Raw genomic sequence first — 15853 nt, 5'->3', positions numbered from 1 at the left:
TGCTCCGGCCCCGGTCCCTGGAGCCCTGTCCTCCGCCCCCCTTCACGGCCATGCCTTGCCTCCCCGGGGGCCGCAGGCACCTTCCTGGGCCTGACCGTGTTGTGGGTGCTCATTTGGCCAGGTGCCTGCGGCACAGCACCCCGGGGCTTGGTACTGGGGCCCTGGAGCCCAGGCCCTTGGCCGGCCAGGGGCAGGGGTCTGTGCGAGGCCAGCTTGTTGGGGGGGTCTCCGCTGACCTGCTTTGCAAGGCTGGCGCTTGGTTAGCGGGGGTGGGAGGAGGGGCATTGGGCCCTGGCGTGGACCTCTGACAGGTGTCCTCCTGGCACTTGGGAGCCGGTGCCGCCGCCGTCCCGGGTTTGCTGTGGTCATTGGCGGCACAGCCCCCTCCGGGCTTGGTGCCACGGTCAGGAGCCGAGCTGACCGCATCCTGTTTGGTGAGGCTGTCAGGAGTGCATTCTTCCGCCTGAGTGTCAGGGGCAGTGTGTTCACACCAGGTCCTGGATCATGTGAGGCCGCCGGGGGGCCACATTCTCCTGGTTTGGCGTCACGCTCGCTGATGAGTGGCCACCGTGCCCGGCTCGGCTGTCACTTGGGATCGCATTCCTCTGCCCACGTCGTGGGGGGGGGAGAGGCAGCGCGGGGCCAGAGGGCCTCCGTCAGCACCTCCTGTCTTTTGTCCAGGGTGTCCAGGAGGACACACGTGCACCGGGGAGGGGGGTGGCTCCTCCACAGCTGCGTGCGGCACAGTGTCGGCATCTGGGTGGCAGCCCCTCGGATGGTACCCGGCTGTCTCCCAGAACCCGCAGGACTGGTGGGGTCCCCTGTGCAAACACAGGCATCCCGTCCGTGGAGGGCCCCGAGTCCTCCCCGTGGCTCCCCTGCAGCCGCAGGGCCCCTCCCCGCCCGTGGCCCTGCACGTAGTCTCAGACCCGCGTCTCTGCCCTGCAGCGTCCCCCAGGGGCAGCACGAGGGACGCCCGTGCCCCAGAAGCAGGATGAGAAGATGGCAAACCTCCTGTTACCCCGGGGCACCGGCAGCTTCCGCAGGTTCACGCGGGAGTCCCTGGCGGCCATCGAGAAGCGCATGGCGGAGAAGCAGGCCCGCGGCTCGGCCGCCTCGCAGGAGAGCCGCGCCGGGCTGCCGGAGGAGGAGGCGCCCCGGCCCCAGCTGGACCTGCAGGCCTCCAAGAAGCTGCCGGACCTGTACGGCAACCCGCCCCGCGAGCTCATCGGGGAGCCCCTGGAGGACCTGGACCCCTTCTACAGCACCCAGAAGGTGAGCGCCGAGCGCTGAGGCAGGCCGGCTCTGCGGCCTGGTCAGGGAGGGAGTGAGCGGTGACCATGGTCCGGGCGGGCCCTTGACTCCTTAGGGACGTCTGTCTGGTGGGGCGGCGGGGGTGCCTGTGCCTGTCGAACTCAAGCCCTGAGGTGGCTGGACCCTGCGGTGGCGTGCAGTCCCTGGCCACGGAGACCCCGCTGGGCGTTGGCCACAGCTGCAGCTCCCTGGGCTGTGCCCTGTGCCCAGCGCTGCCCCGGGCGGTCTCCCCAGGCGCCTGCCCACCCTTCCAGACTCGCTGCTCGAGGAGGGCAGGCTGGAGTTGGGTGCAGGACGGTTCCCCAGGAGGCCGGTGCCAGGAGGACAGTGGCTGTCCGGTCTGCTGCGGTCAGCAGCAGGCCCAGGAAGCACGGCGGGGCAGGCGTAGTGAGAGGGTGACTGTGGCGTGAGCTCCGGTGGCAGGAGTGAGTGTGCTGGGGTGGCAGTGGCTGCAGTCTGGAGACCCAGAGCCGGAGGGTGGGTGTGTGGCCGTGGTGACAAGGGCAGGGCACCTGCCTGTTCAAACCGGAGAAGGTGCCCCAGGCCCGGTCCCGCTCCCTGGCCCCCAGCTGAACTTCCCCTTGGAGTCCTGGTGGGATCCGAGTTGGGTGGGGAGGTGGGCGGACCCAGGTCCTGGTGGTCTGAGCGGGAAGTGAGAACAGGCTCTGGGGAGGAGCTGAGAGGCAGTGCGGTTGGCCGGCAGGTGGGATGCAGAGTGACTGGAGGGAGCTGGGGTCGGGCAGAGGTTGAGGTCAGAGCTGGCCTGGGATTCTGGGGGCTGGGGGTGTCAGGGACACCCTCTCTGTGCCCGTGTCCAGGGCCGTGTGCACTGGGCCCTCGAAGGCCCCTCCTTCTTGGCACTGTCACTTTGAAACTGAACCAAATCTTGGCCAACCTGACATCTGCCGAAACTGACCACCCCCGCCCTCCCCCTCCGTGGGCAAGGCAGGGAGGGGCCCCTGGCCTGAATGTGCTGCCCCCAGCCCCGTCCTGCACAGCCCCTGCCCTCCCCTGTCCCTACCCCACAGCCCAGAGCTGTCCCCCTGAAGCCTCTGTCCCCCAGAGGCCTGACCAACGCGGCCTTCTGCCCACAGACCTTCATCGTGCTCAACAAAGGCAAAACCATCTTCCGGTTCAGCGCCACCAACGCCCTCTACCTGCTCAGCCCCTTCCACCCCATCCGGAGGGCGGCCGTGAAGATCCTCGTCCACTCATATCCTTGACAGCGGGCCCGGCGTGTGCACCCCTGCACGGGCCGCCGCCCCCGCCCTGCGTGGCCGCCCCGGAGCTTCCTCGGAGGCAGTGGGGCCTGGCAGTGTCCCCCCCAGCCTACCCTGCCTCCTCTCCCCGCCAGGACCTTCGGGCAGGTGGGGGGCTGAGCCGAGGAAAACCCGTTTCCCACCGAGAGGCCCCGTTTGCTCACACGTGGGCCTCTTGTGAGGGCGGCCACGCCTGCTCTCTGACGAGGTGTTGACAAAATGTTTGCAGCTCCACAGTATCTCAGAGAACTCTGGTTAGCATGAAATGATGGAAACCGCGGCCTAAAAGAGCGTGTCCTGTGGAGGAGAGCCGTGGGGGCAGTGCAGGTGCCAAGCGGCCTCCCACAGGCGGTGCGGGGGCGGGCTGTCCCACCTGTGCCCAGCACCTGACCACTGGGGTGCCTTGGAGGGTGCTCCGGACCAGGCCTGTCCAGCCTCGTGCCTGCTTCCTCTCCCCCAGCTCCCTCCTGCCTGCCTCTCGGGGACTCCTGGGACACACTTGTGTCTAGGCAAACTCCTCCGGGCAGGCCACAGCGGTGGCATCAGCAGGTTGCTGGGGGGAGGGGCCGTGTTCAAGGGACAGCCCCCATCCTCAACAACCTTGGACCTCGAGGCCCAGAGAGGTTCTGATGTTCTCGGGAGCCATCCTGAGCTGTGCCTGAGCTCTCTCTAGGTGCCAGGACTGGACTGGGCACCCTGGGGGCGCTGAGCTGAGCGGGACCCAGTCCCGACCCCTCTGGAATCGTGCCGTCCCTTGAGGGCACCAAGGCAGTGGCACCAAGAGCTGAGGTTCCTGCCTGGCGGTCCCCACTGGCTAGAGGGACAGAGCGGTGGGAGGGACAGGCAAGGGGTTCCTGCCTGGTCCCCACGGGCGAGAGGGACAGAGCGGTGGGAGGGACGGAGCCGTGGGAGGCACAGGCAAGCCGCTTTCTTCCTCTGGGCTCACTGAGCCTCGCTCCAAGGGCGTGGCCTCCCACAAGCACCCTCTGGTCTCACCTGGGGCCTCTCTGCCCGTATCCAACCAACCCAGCTTGTTTGGCCGCCTCAGGAGCCCCCCAGGGAGCCTCTGCCAGGTGCTGACTGCGCAGTGGAGCAGGTGAGATGGCCAGGGAGGTGGGGGTGGGGGGGCGCCAGGGTGCCCAGGCTGGCCAGAGGGTCCATCGAGCATGTCGGTCAGGCTGGCGAGGGGCTGGCTCCGCCTGGCAGGACCGGCCCCGGGGAGGGCTCGGAGCTGGCCTCCGGCCCCCGGGGCCGCTGCCCCAGGGAAGCGCTCAGCATCAGTGGGGCTGTCTCCCGGCTCCTGGCAGCTGCCTTGACGCTGGGGACCCGGAGCACATTGCTGGCCCTCGGCGGCGCCACCTAGTGGGTAACCAGGCACCAGCGGGAGGAAGGGGCCTTGATTTGTGGGGTCGGGGAGCAGCCCCCCTGTGCCCTGGAGCCGCTGCAAAGCCCTGCACAGGGACCGCTGGCATCAGTGGGGTCTGTGCAGTCATTGAACCTGGGGCCACACCCCAAAACGTGCATGTCAGCCAGTTTCCCCGGCACCCCCTGCCCTGGAACAGCTGTTCCGAATGTCATTCTATGAGGGCCACCTCAGTCATCCAGGAGAGTCATGGGGTTTGTTTAAAAGATTCATTTATTGGGGCTGGTGCTGTGGCATAATGGGCTAAGCCTCCACCTGCAGCGCCGGCATCCCGTATGGGCGCTGGTTCAAGTCCTGGCTGCTCCACTTCCAATCCAGCTCTTTGCTGTGGCCTGGGAAAGCAGTAGAAGATGGCCCAAGTGCCTGGGGCCCTGCACCCGTGTGGGAGACCCTGGAGAAGCTCCTAGCTTCAGATTGGCCCAGCTCTGGCCATTGCAGGCACTTGGGGAGTGAACCAGTGGATGGAAAATATCTCTTTCTCTCTCTCTCTTTCTCTCTCTGCCTCTGCCACTCTGCCTTTCAAATAAATAAATAATCTCTTTAAAAAGAGAGAGAGACAGAGATCCATCCTCTGACTAAATTGTTCCCCAACTGGCCACAACATCCGGGGCTGGACCAAGCCAAGGCCAGGAGCCAGGAACTTCATCTGGGCCTCCCACATGGGTGTAGGGCCCCAAGTACTTGGGCCGTCTTCTGCTGCTTTCCCAGGAGCATTAGCAGGGAGACGGGTGAGAAGCAGAGCTACCAATATCCAAGCAGGTGCTCCCATAGGAGGTGGGGGCATTGCAGGGCAGCGGCTTACCCTGCTGTGCCACAGTGCGAGGCCCCTCTCGGGGGTCTGTTTAAAGGGCACACCCCTGCTCTGCCCACGCCAGAGTCAGCAGCAGGCAGCCTGGGAATTTAGAGGTTCCCGCGTATTTCTGAACCGAGCCGTGGTTCATGTGTCCTGGAGCGTGCAATCCAGTGCCCCTGCATGAGGAAGCCGCCCCCTCGTAGCCGGTGCGGGGGGCACGCTCGCAAGGGCACGGTCCTGGCCGCGCTCGGGCCTACACCTGTCCTGCATCCCTTGGGGAGTGGCTGAGAAAGTCATCGCGGTCACACAGAATTGTTTTCTTCCTGTGCATTTTTGTTAACAAATCCTGCCGAATGCGTTCCCACCGGCACTCAATACAAGCAGGCAAGCGAACTCCAGATGCCACTGGGGTCACAGACAGGGACGCCTCGCCGTCACGTCGAGAGGCGGCACAGAGTCCGCCCACGCCCCTCTGCGGAATCACATGGGCGGTCTGACCGCACGCACACGCGTGTGCGAGCCGCGGCGCACACACAGTGCACTGTGGATTGCCTTCCCCGGGGAGTTTCTGGATTCCCTGCGATGCAGACTCGGGCAGCCAAGCTCCCGGCCTTGCCCACGACCTGTGCGGGCAGCACTCGGTGGCATTTGAATCATGAGGCCGGGAGTGGGTGTTGGGGACAGCGACACGACAGGGCTGAGGATGTGCGCTGAGCTCAGGCTGGGGGAGCCGCCCACACAGAGGGCCAGCTTCGCCACCCGCCTGCACCTCCCAGGCCACGCAGGCCCGGGCGCCCTGGCCAGGGGTCCTCCGCTCTTCTCTCTGGTGCTGGCCCCACGCGGGGTTCCACTGCGGGGGGGGTGGGCAGAGCACATGGCCTGGGGCTTGGTCTGAGTGGGAGGAGATGTCACACACGCGTGCGCACGCACACGGAGTGCCCGAGAATGGTGGGAGTGCCGTCCTCAAGGCCGCGGGAGCCAGGCGAGGGTTTTGCGCGGTCAGGTGTCAGGCAAGAGGCTGCTGCAGCTCGTCCTGAGCCACTCCCAGCAGACGGCACCGTCGTGGGCCCCGGCTGAGCCTCATCCTCGAGACCCCCCCTCCCCAGCCTGCACTGCGTCTCCACTCCAGGGGGGCCGTGAGCGTGCGCCCAGGGCCGCGTGTGTGTAGAGGGGAGGGGAGGCTGTGCACAGTGGGCTGTGAGTCCCGTGCCCCCTGCTTCACCACGGCCACCTGGGCTGCTCCTGGAGCTCCCGGGCGGCCTGTGGTGCCTGCGCGAATGCCTCCTCCAGGAAGCCTTCCCGCGCAGCCCGGCAGAGGGGCGTTTAGTTCCAGGGAAAAGCTCCTCGCTCCCTGTCTCCTGCCTAGTGTTCAGGAGAAGCAGTGGGGAAATGGAGTCGGCTCACGGGCGCGGAGCAGAGCCTGGCGGCTGGACGGGCTCCGTAACTGCTCGGCGGCAGCCCCGTGCCTCACGGGTTTCAGCACCCAGCTGGCAGCCTCGGTAGGCAGTTTGGTGATGGGTCCCTGGGAACGAGTGAGCCGCTGAGTGAACGGGCTGTGTCATGAGGAGTGCCTTGGCACAACCCTGGGTGTGTGCATGTGTGTGTGCGTGTGTGTGCGTGAGCCAGGTCCTGCCCTTGAAAGCTGGGGCAGGGGCCGAGCCTGGCGATGGGGGCCCTCCCGCGGCCCCCCGGGGGAGAGGTAGCCTCTAGCAGAGAGACCGCGGGGCCAGCTGGGGCAGGGCTGGGCGGTCGTGTGGGCAGCCCCAGACTCCCGAAGCCACATTGCTGCCATCTCGGGTGAGAGACCGGAGTCAGTTATAAGCTGGAGGCTGGGTTTGGAGTGCGGACTTGCAGGTTGCTGGGCGCCCCAGGAGGAGGACCGGCAGGGTGAAGGGCCTCCACGCGGGCCCCTTCCTCGCGGGCCCCTCTCCCAGCTGGGGCAGGGCCAGGCGCTGGCTGCACCAGCCTCCTGTGCGAGGGCAGAAGGCGGCAGCCCGTGGAGCCCAAGTACTGCAGCTGCAGGGGCTGGGGCGGGGCCGTGTCCCTGCTCCCGGCCATGTCCCTGGGGAGTGTCCAGCCTAGCGGAGGCCCAGGTCTTGCAGGGGTGAGGGAGGGGAAGAGGCACTCAGTGGGAGCTGTGTGCAGCCTGAGGCGGCAGTTGGCACTTGCAGCCCCCGGGGGTGGGGCGGGGTGGGGTCAGGCAAGGCCACGGAGATGCCCGAGACACGGCTCCGGCACTTGAGCCCCCTGTGGCAGGGTGACAGCTGATGTCACCCCCAGCAGCCAGGCCAGAGGGTCGCCCAACACCCTGGGAGTGCAGGGGAGTCCTGGCAGGTGGCCGGGCCGGGCACTCCTGCTGGGGGCAGGAAGGGGTGTGCTCGGTGCTGTAGAGGGCACGAGTGAAGGGAGAGGAGGCTGAGGCAGGACTCCCCACATGCTGCAGGGAGAGAACTCCTCCCTCCCGTGTGGGCCGGCCTCTGCGGTCTGGGGCTCCGTCCACCCCTCCTCTTTCCCTCCACGCCAGACCCAACAGGGGATCCTGTGACGGTGTGGTTTTGGGTGTGTGGTGCCCTCCAGGGGCTGAGAGCAGGGCGGGGACAGAGAGGGGCCGTGGTGGACACTGGGGGTCCCGGGCATCCCGGGCACCCCTCCCCAATCCGGCGGCTCTGGCCTGGCAGCGGCGACCCTGGACTTTGCCTTGACTTAGGCACGCTCTTCAGCCTGCTCATCATGTGCACCATCCTGACCAACTGCGTGTTCATGGCCCAGCACGACCCCCCGCCCTGGACCAAGTATGTCGAGTGAGTATCCGCACCCCTGGTCTCTGCAGACGGAAGCAGGGGCCCCGTCCTCCCCCGGAGAGGAGGGTGAGGCCAGTGCTGAGACGGGGGGAGGAGCTGGCGGGGCACCTGGTCGTGAGAGCCGGGGAGGCAGCTCTGGTACTTACAGCCGCCCAGCCCCACTGGACGGAAGCGGGGTGCAGCTGGGGAGGCCCAGGCTGACCCTCACCCCCCACACGCTGCTGCCCTACTCTGAGGTCCCACTCCCGGAGCCAGTGCCTGGCCTCCGGGCATTGCGTCCACTCTCTTCCCTGCCTGCAGGTCCTAAGCAGCCTCCACAGGCCCCCAGGGCACCCGGCCCCTGTTCCAGAGACCACAGAATGCAAGGGGCAGCCTCTCTTGCCAGTGCGGCTTGGCTGTGTTCACACTGGGGCCTGGGCTCTGGGCCTCTCCCCTCCCAGTCCCGCGGGCTGCGGTCTGAGCATCCCAGTGCCCACCCAACCTCGGGCCTTGGAATCCAGTGCTCCTGTGAGCCCCCCAGTACACAGCTGGACCCTCCTACCATGTGGTCAGTCGAGGCTGCACCACACTGCCACTGCTGGCCTCTGAGGACACACACACACACCCACACACACACGCAGGAGTGATGGTGACGCTTCCCACAGCACAACCCAGTGGCCGCCCCAGGGGTGAGGGGGTGGGCAGGGGTCTTTTTGCATCAAGACAATGGGGAGAGAAGCTGGGGAGCTCAGATGGACGCAGGGCAGGCTCCTGGTAATCCTGACCCAGCAAATATGTAGACGGGGCGGCGGGGAGCCAGCGGCTGGCACAGAGCTCCAGTCCGCGGTTGCCCCATGCGCAGGGACCCTGGCGAGCGCGGCTTCCGCCCCCTGAGGCACCGTGTCGGCCCCGCCCCCCAGGTATGCCTTCACCGCCATATACACCTTTGAGTCCCTGGTCAAGATCCTGGCTCGAGGCTTCTGCCTGCACGCGTTCACCTTCCTGCGGGACCCATGGAACTGGCTGGACTTCAGCGTGATTGTCATGGCGTAAGTACCTCGCTCGCCGCCCCCGGCCACCTTGCTCCTCGTCTGCAGGTCACATGCGGCTGGGCCGTGGAGGGAGGAAGGCAGGGTAGAGAGCCCAGGGCACAGTGGCTCCGGCGGCCACAGCGGCCACGTGTCCGGCACGTGGTTCAGATTCCGGCTGGGCATCCCCTGCCCTTCCCCCCAAGAGAAGCAGCGTTCCAGCCCCAGCCCCAGCCCCGGCCCCGGCCCCCTGTGCACAGCGACCTGGCCTGCTGGGTGCTGAGGGTGAAGCTGCAGTAACAGTGCCTGGGGAGCTGAGCAGGGGTCCCCAGGAACTCGTGCCAGGCCCCCGTGTCCGGCCCCCTGTGCACAGCGACCTGGCCTGCTGGGAGCCGAGCAGGGGTCCCCAGGAACTCGTGCCAGGCCCCCATGTCCGGCCCCCTGTGCACAGCGACCTGGCCTGCTGGGAGCTGAGCAGGGGTCCCCAGGAACTCGTGCCAGGCCCCCGTGTCCGCTCTCACAGGCTGCATGTTTGGCACTTTAAAAAGGAAGGATTATTTATTTATTGGAAAGGCAGAGTTAGAGAGGGAGAGAGAGAGGTCTTCTGTCTGCTGGTTCCCTCCCCAATCGCCACAGTGGCCGGGACTGGGCCAGGCCAAAGGCAGGAGCCAGGAGCTTCCTCTAGGTCTCCTACATGGGCGTCTTCTGCTTTCCCAGGTGCATTAGAAGGGAGCTGGATCAGAAGGGGAGCAGCCAGGACTCAAACTGGTGCCCATGTGGGATGCCGGAGCTGCATGCAGGCTCTGGATTTGAGAGAGGGAGAGAGAGAGGGAGAGAGAGAGAGCGCGCGAGCAAGCGAGCTTCCATCTGCTTGTTCACTCCCTTGATGGCTGCAATGGCTGGAGCTGGGCTGATCCAAAGCCAGGAGCCAGGAGCTTCTTCCGGGTTTCCCACCCGGGTGCAGGGTCCCAAGGACCTGGGCCGTCTTCTACTGCTGTCCCAGGCCATAGCAGAGAGCAGGATTGGAAGTGGAACAGCCTGGACTAGAACCAGCGCCCATATGGGATGCTGGCACTGCAGCCCGGGACTTTAACCCACTACGCCACAGCGCCGACCCGCTGCGTGTAACACATTTTAAAGCACTTGCTCACCACCATCCAGGGGTAGGCGGAGACTGAGACTGAGCCCCACTTGACAGAAAAACTGACGCCCAAGAAAGTGAACCCAACCCCAGGCCCGCCTCGGCCTGGACCGCAGCCCCACTGCGCCTTGTCGAGGAAGGGGGCACCGTACCCCGATGCCCCAGGCAGCGCATGCTGAGCCGAGCACCCCACCTTGGCACGGAGCGGAGGTGATAGGGCCGGGACTCCCTGCCTCTGAAGACCCTCAGCTGCCCCCACCCGGCGGAGGACGGCGTGTGGCTCAGCGGCGTTGGTGGTCGGTCCAGCCCCGCTGGCCAGGGTTCTTGGGTTCACCGAATCCTCCTTGCTTGAACCCTGGATGGAGCAGCCCCGAGCTCAGCCAGGGCTGGACGTTGCATCAGAACCCGTCTCCGGGTGTGCTGTTGGTGAGCTGGCTTCCGCCTGCACTTCCAGGTGGGGAGATGGAGGCTGAGCGAGGCAGTGCCTTGCCTGCAGTCCAGAGTGAGCAGGGAGTGGCGGCAGGGCGGGCCGTGGTCTGGTCCCTCCCGGAGTGCAGGAGCCACGGGGGGTGGGGAGGGCAGGGGGAGCAGGCAGGGCCGGCTCCCCCCCACCCCCGGCTCTGTGTGGCCTGCAGACAGGGTGGGGAGGCCAGGCAGGCGGGGCAAGGGTCCTCATGGAGAGGGGGACCTGATGAGAATGTGGGGGGCTCCAGCAGGCGGGGCTCACAGGAGACCCCGGGCGCTGGGGTCTGAGCAGCAGGGAGGGTGGTGGTGAGTGGCAGAGCTGGAGGGAGGAGGGGAATGGAAGTCAGGGACCTTGGGTTGGAGCACCGGGGTGGGGTGCTGAGCCCTGAGGGTGCAGCCTGGCACTGTGCGGGCGTCCCTCGCCATCCGGAAGCCAGGAAGGCGCAGGGGGCAGAGGGAGCTGGCCGGAGAGGGCGGCCCCCCAGAGCCTGGGGAGGAAAGCGAGTGCCCTTGAACCTGAGGGAGGTGACACTGCTGGAGGTGACAGGGCCAAGGTCACCAGCACCCTTGGCGAGGGAAGGTTCTAGAGAGAACAGGAGGCCTGGCGAGCCCGGGAGGAGGTGCGGTGGCCCATGGCGCCTCGGGAAGGGAGGTGTGTGTGTGGGCGAGGGAAGGATCCAGCAGAGAGGAGGCTGGCCGGGGGCGGGGCCCAGGGAGCGCTGACCTTCAGGGCGGGCGGGCGGGCTCCGTGCAGTGGGGAGCTGGCTTTTCCCTCCTGATTGCGTCTATTTTTTCTCTGTGAAGTGAGGAGCAGGATCATCAGCCGAGGACACGGCGGGCGGGAGGGGCGTGTCTGTGGCTGAGAGAGAGGGAGGACTTGGCAGTGGAGTGGGGTTGCCAGGCTGGGGCGGAGCCCTCTCCCTGCTCTGGCGGCGCTGGAGCCTGAGTGACAGCTGTCAGTGCAGGTGCTGTGCCCGACCTGAGGCCCGAACGCAGCGAGTCTGCGGGCCTGTGTCCTGGGTCAGTCCCAGTCTCATTCCCCCCGGGACCCCTCGGGAAGCCGCTCCTCCTGCAGAATCGCACAGCCGTACGTGTCCCTGGCCCCGGCCCGTGCACCTGCACTCCGCGCTGGGCTCCAGCACGTGCGCCTCCCGTCTGGTGAAACTCCCATTGTACAGGCAGGGAAGCCGAGGCTGGGCAGAGCCCGCCACGCGCCCCAGCTCTAGAGCGGCAGCGCTGGGGTGAGACTGGAGAGGCCTCCCCCCAAGCCTGGCGTTGGTGGCCAGGCTTCCTCCTGGTCCCCCGTCCCACAGGGTGCAGCGGGTGCAGGCGAGCGGGTGGGCAGGGGGTGCCTGCCGGGCTCAGCTGCAGCCCCCCTGCAGGAGCTCGTCCTGTGCCCCCCTCCCGGCTGGGCACTACCTGCCAGTTAGCACAGCCTCCCGCCTTCTGGGGTTGTTATGGAAACCAAACCTGGCAGGGAAGGGAGGGCGGGCGGCCGTCGTCGCCGCAGTCGCTGGCTCGCGGTGGCTTCCCCATCTCCAGACAGGGCCAGGGCAGCCGGGAGGCGGGCTCAGGCCCTGCGCGTGCTCCCTCAGCCCCCAGGAAGTCTCCCTGCGCTGGGGCGGAATTCTCACCCACCACGCTCTGCGCTCCCGGGGGCAGGCCCACGCTCTCACCCAGGCTCTCTGCCCCTGCCGGCAGCGGGGCAGGCGGGGGGGCCTGGCTTGGACTTAGGCAGCCTGAGAGGGACAAGGCCGCACACGGGCGCGTGCACACACACACACGCACACACTCACAGCCAGCTGCCCCACTCTGCTCCCACTGCTCAGCTGCTCTGAGCACAGACACGGTCCTCCCTGCCCTGTCACCAGCCTGCCCTCTTCACCGTGGAATCCTGGCTTCCCTGTGCTTGGCACGTGCACCCAGGGGGCGGGCGCTGAGCGCAGAACAAGCGTTGCCTGTGCTGGGGACCCTGTTCTAGCCTGGCAGAGCCGAGCGAGAGACGGGCAGGGTCTTCGCCCGCAGGCAAGGGTGGCCGGCGCCCCGTGTGGTCTGCGCCATGCTCCACTGGCTCCCCGTCGCCAGCTGTTGTCCCAGGTAGCAAGCAGCAGGAAACTGGGCCCAGAGCCCCTGGGCTGCTGGAGCCACAGCTTGTCCGAGGGATGGCAGCGTCGGCTCCAGCTGAGGGCCGCTTGTCCGTGGGATGGCAGCGTCGGCTCCGGCTGAGGGCCGCTTGTACGAGGGATGGCAGCGTCGGCCCCGGCTGAGGGCCGCTTGTCCGAGGGATGGCAGCGTCGGCCCCGGCCGAGGGCCGCTTGTCCGAGGGATGGCAGCGTCGGCCCCGGCTGAGGGCCGCTTGTCCGAGGGATGGCAGCGTCGGCTCTGGCCGAGGGCCGCTTGTCCGAGGGATGGCAGCGTCGGCCCCGGCTGAGGGCCGCTTGTCCGAGCGGGGAGAGGTGGGGCAGGGGCCCGAGGCTCTGTGCCATCGTGGAGGGTGGGAGAGCTCTCAAGTTGACAGGGGCTTGGGTCGAATGCACGGGAGTGTTGGGGACCTGAACTCAGGGTGTGGCTCTGCTCCCCCTGCCCTGGAGAAAGCCACGCCGGCTGCCGGAGTCTGGGGGTGGAATGAGACCCCAGCCCAGAGGAGGGGCCCTGAGGATGCTGCGCTGACTGCCCACCTCTGCAGGGGTGTGGGAGGGGGGAGGGAGAGAGCAGGCGTGGCCGCAGTCTCCGCTTAGCGGTTCAGTGTCAGAGCTGACCCCGCCTGCCCAGTGCTTTCCCTTGGGCCCTCAGGCTGAAGGGGGCTGCAGGAGCTCCCGGCAGTGGGGGCTGGGAGCCCAGACCACCTGGCACAGCAGCCTGGCTCACTCCTGGCTCCCCGAGCAGGTGCTGAACCCGGGCGTGCCCAGAACTGGAGAGGGTGCTTTTCTCTGCAGGGGGTGCCCTGGGCAGGCTGCGTGGCTGTGCTCTGGGGAGGAGTCAGGGGTCAAGGCAGGCTACACGCCTGGCTTCCCAACCCCCAGGCCCCGCCCCCAGGACGCGCCCGGCACCCCAGGGGCTGAGACCCTGTCCCTGTCCCCCCAGCATCAGATGGACATGAGACCGAGCGCCAAGCCCGACGTGCTCTGGGAGACACCCTGGGGGCGAAATCTTTGCTTAAATATCACAAGTGACTTGCTGCTGTCCCGGTGGCCTTGGTCACACGCTGTCCCACCAGCCACCTCTTGGACATCCTCGTGGTCCTGTGGCCCAGCTTGATCAGGTCCCTGTCTCCCAGAGACTGAGTCTCTGTGCCTATGGAGGCCAGGGGGGCTGGGGCAGGACGCCTATCCAAGCTCCAGATGAGTGTTCCTGGCCCCGAGCCCTGGGCCGGACAGACCCCACGGAGGGCTGCCCACCTCCGAGGTTACCCTGGAGAACACGGCAGGGGGAGGGCTCAGGCCCCCTTCTCTTTTCTCTTGTTGGGTCAGCCGCTGCCAGTGGTGGTCGAGGGGCAGGGCTTCCCGCTGCCCCTTTCCCGTCCCCGAGGGTCTGTGTCCCGGGGCCTGGGTGTGCTCCAGCGAGGGCTCCGGGGGCTCCGGGGCCGCTCCATGCTTAGATTTGTGGCTGGCACGCGTAAGGGGATAGAGACCCAGCCCCCACCCCCCGCTGTGCTGGTCTCCGCCAGGGCTGCAGGGCCCCGCTGGTGGGAGCCGCCAGGCCACAACAGACGCGGAGCAAAACCAGCACCAGAAAGCCACGCGTTCCAGGGCCAGCTGGCCACCCGCTTCCCCATCTCACCCTGAGGGGCGGCAGCCCCAGGCTCCCGCTGCTGTGCCCAGCCCCCAGGGGCGTGGCGAGCGTGGCGGAGGCACCACAGTCGTTCAAGGAGCCGAGCCGCCAGGGAGCGCGCCGTGCTGTGCCGTGCCGGGCCGGCAGGACCGTGGGGGGCGGGGGAGGGAGGCTGGGCTCGGGCGGCAGGCGGAGGCTCTGCTTGGTAACCGCCGTAACTGTGGTTTGATTCTGCAGGTATGTATCAGAAAATATAAAGCTAGGCAATTTGTCGGCTCTGCGAACTTTCAGAGTCCTGAGGGCTCTGAAAACTATTTCGGTTATCCCAGGTAAGAGCCCAGCGCGCCGCTGGGACCTCAGCTCCAAGTGACTCTCTCTCTGTGTCCCGCCCGTGTGTCGTCCTGGCGTCTTGTCACTGTCTCGTCTGTGGCTCTCCCTTGTTACAGATACACCACTGAATTTGTGGACCTGGGCAATGTCTCGGCCTTGCGCACCTTCCGAGTCCTGCGGGCCCTGAAAACTATATCAGTCATTGCAGGTGAAGAACAGGGGACTCGCCAAGGCTGGGGGCGCACGCTGGGCCGTCCCCGCCCCCTGGGAGCCACGCCCTCCTGGGCAAGGCCCTGCGCACCTGCCTGTCCCGGGGTGTGGGAACTGCTGGCCATGGGTGTGCCTGACTCCCCTCCCTCTCAGCGGGCTTCAGGCTGCCCACTCCAGCAGTGCCCCCTCTCAGAGACCCCCAGGGACGCAGAGCACCCCCCCAACCTCCCAGGCTGGGCCGGCGTTGGACCCAAATTCTTCCCAAAACAGTGAAGTTCCTTTCCAAACGGAACTCGGCGAACCTGAGCAGCCAAAAGCTGGCTCACGCACGCATGGCTCCAGCCGGAAGTGCCGTCCTCTGAGCCACAAACCCAGTGCACACTGTTCCCGCCGCCCCCACCCGGGCGAGCAGGGAGAAGCCAGCACCGACCCTCGTGAGCGAGTGCCCTGTGCACAGGCGCCGCCCAGCCTTGGCGTGGAACAGCCCTTGCTGCATGGTGCACAGGTAGAGGTTAGCAACCGGTGCATGGTCGCCTCGGCACACACCCTCCGTGACAGATGTTGGCAATCGTCCCCGGGAGACCTGCTGGCCCGACGGCCCCTCCGGAAGTCATTTTAATCCCCAGCCAGGAGCGTGCACCCCCACCCCTGCAGCCAAGAGAGTGCACCCCCACCCCTGCAGCCAGGACCGTGCACCTGCACCCCTGCAGCCAGGACCGTGCACCTGCACCCCTGCAGCCAGGACCGTGCACCCCCACCCCTGCAGCCAGGACCGTGCACCCCCACCCCTGCAGCCAGGAGCATACACCCCCACCCCTGCAGCCAGGAGAGTACACCCCCTTCTAAATAAAAAGGCTGGCTCTGCCCTCAGGGCCACCCAGGGGCTGTGTCATCCAGGTCTTCTCTCCCACAATCACCTGCAAAAAGGCTCAAAGGTCAAAGGTCATCCCAGCTCCTGGCTCCCCGAGCAGGTGCTGAACCCGGGCGTGCCCAGAACTGGAGAGGGTGCTTTTCTCTGCAGGGGGTGCCGTGGGCAGGCTGCGCGGCTGTGCTCTGGGGAGGAGTCAGGGGTCAAGGCAGGACCAGTGGCGCCAGCTGGCTACGTCCACTCTGGATTGGGAAACTGGGCGCCCAGGCCCAAGGCTGGCGTTTGGTGATGGCTGTGCTCCCGGCTCAGGGAGGATGCCGGACTCCTCACCGTGTAGGGGAGCCCCCCATTAGCACTCCTCACCGTGTAGGGGAGCCCCCGTTAGCACTCCTCACCGTGTAGGGGAGCCCCCCGTTAGCACTCCTCACCGTGTAGGGGAGCCCCCCGTTAGCACTCCTCACCGTGTAGGGG

The 15853-nt window shown here is 67.0% G+C and overlaps 1 protein-coding gene across 8 annotated transcripts in view; it reads left to right on the top strand.

Moving 5' to 3' along the window:
* Positions 1-15853, top strand: part of SCN5A (sodium voltage-gated channel alpha subunit 5) — a 79908-nt gene that overhangs the window by 14294 nt on the left and 49761 nt on the right. For 4 of the 8 annotated variants that reach the window (XM_070073050.1, XM_070073051.1, XM_070073045.1 and 1 more), the window contains exons 2-6: positions 949-1275; positions 2409-2527; positions 7501-7590; positions 8490-8618; positions 14421-14512. In XM_070073050.1, coding sequence (XP_069929151.1) covers positions 1003-1275; positions 2409-2527; positions 7501-7590; positions 8490-8618; positions 14421-14512 — 703 coding nt within the window. In that variant the 5' untranslated portion in view covers positions 949-1002. Of the gene's footprint in view, positions 1-706; positions 1276-2408; positions 2528-7500; positions 7591-8489; positions 8619-14211; positions 14304-14420; positions 14513-15853 lie in introns of those variants that run through there. The other 4 variants (XM_070073052.1, XM_070073048.1, XM_070073053.1 and 1 more) reach the window with 2 other exon arrangements.

Source organism: Oryctolagus cuniculus, chromosome 4 (genome assembly GCF_964237555.1).
Source record: "Oryctolagus cuniculus chromosome 4, mOryCun1.1, whole genome shotgun sequence".
Classification (NCBI taxonomy): domain Eukaryota; kingdom Metazoa; phylum Chordata; class Mammalia; order Lagomorpha; family Leporidae; genus Oryctolagus; species Oryctolagus cuniculus.
Note: the sequence above shows the minus strand (reverse complement) of the source record. Positions and strands in the feature narration are given on the sequence as shown.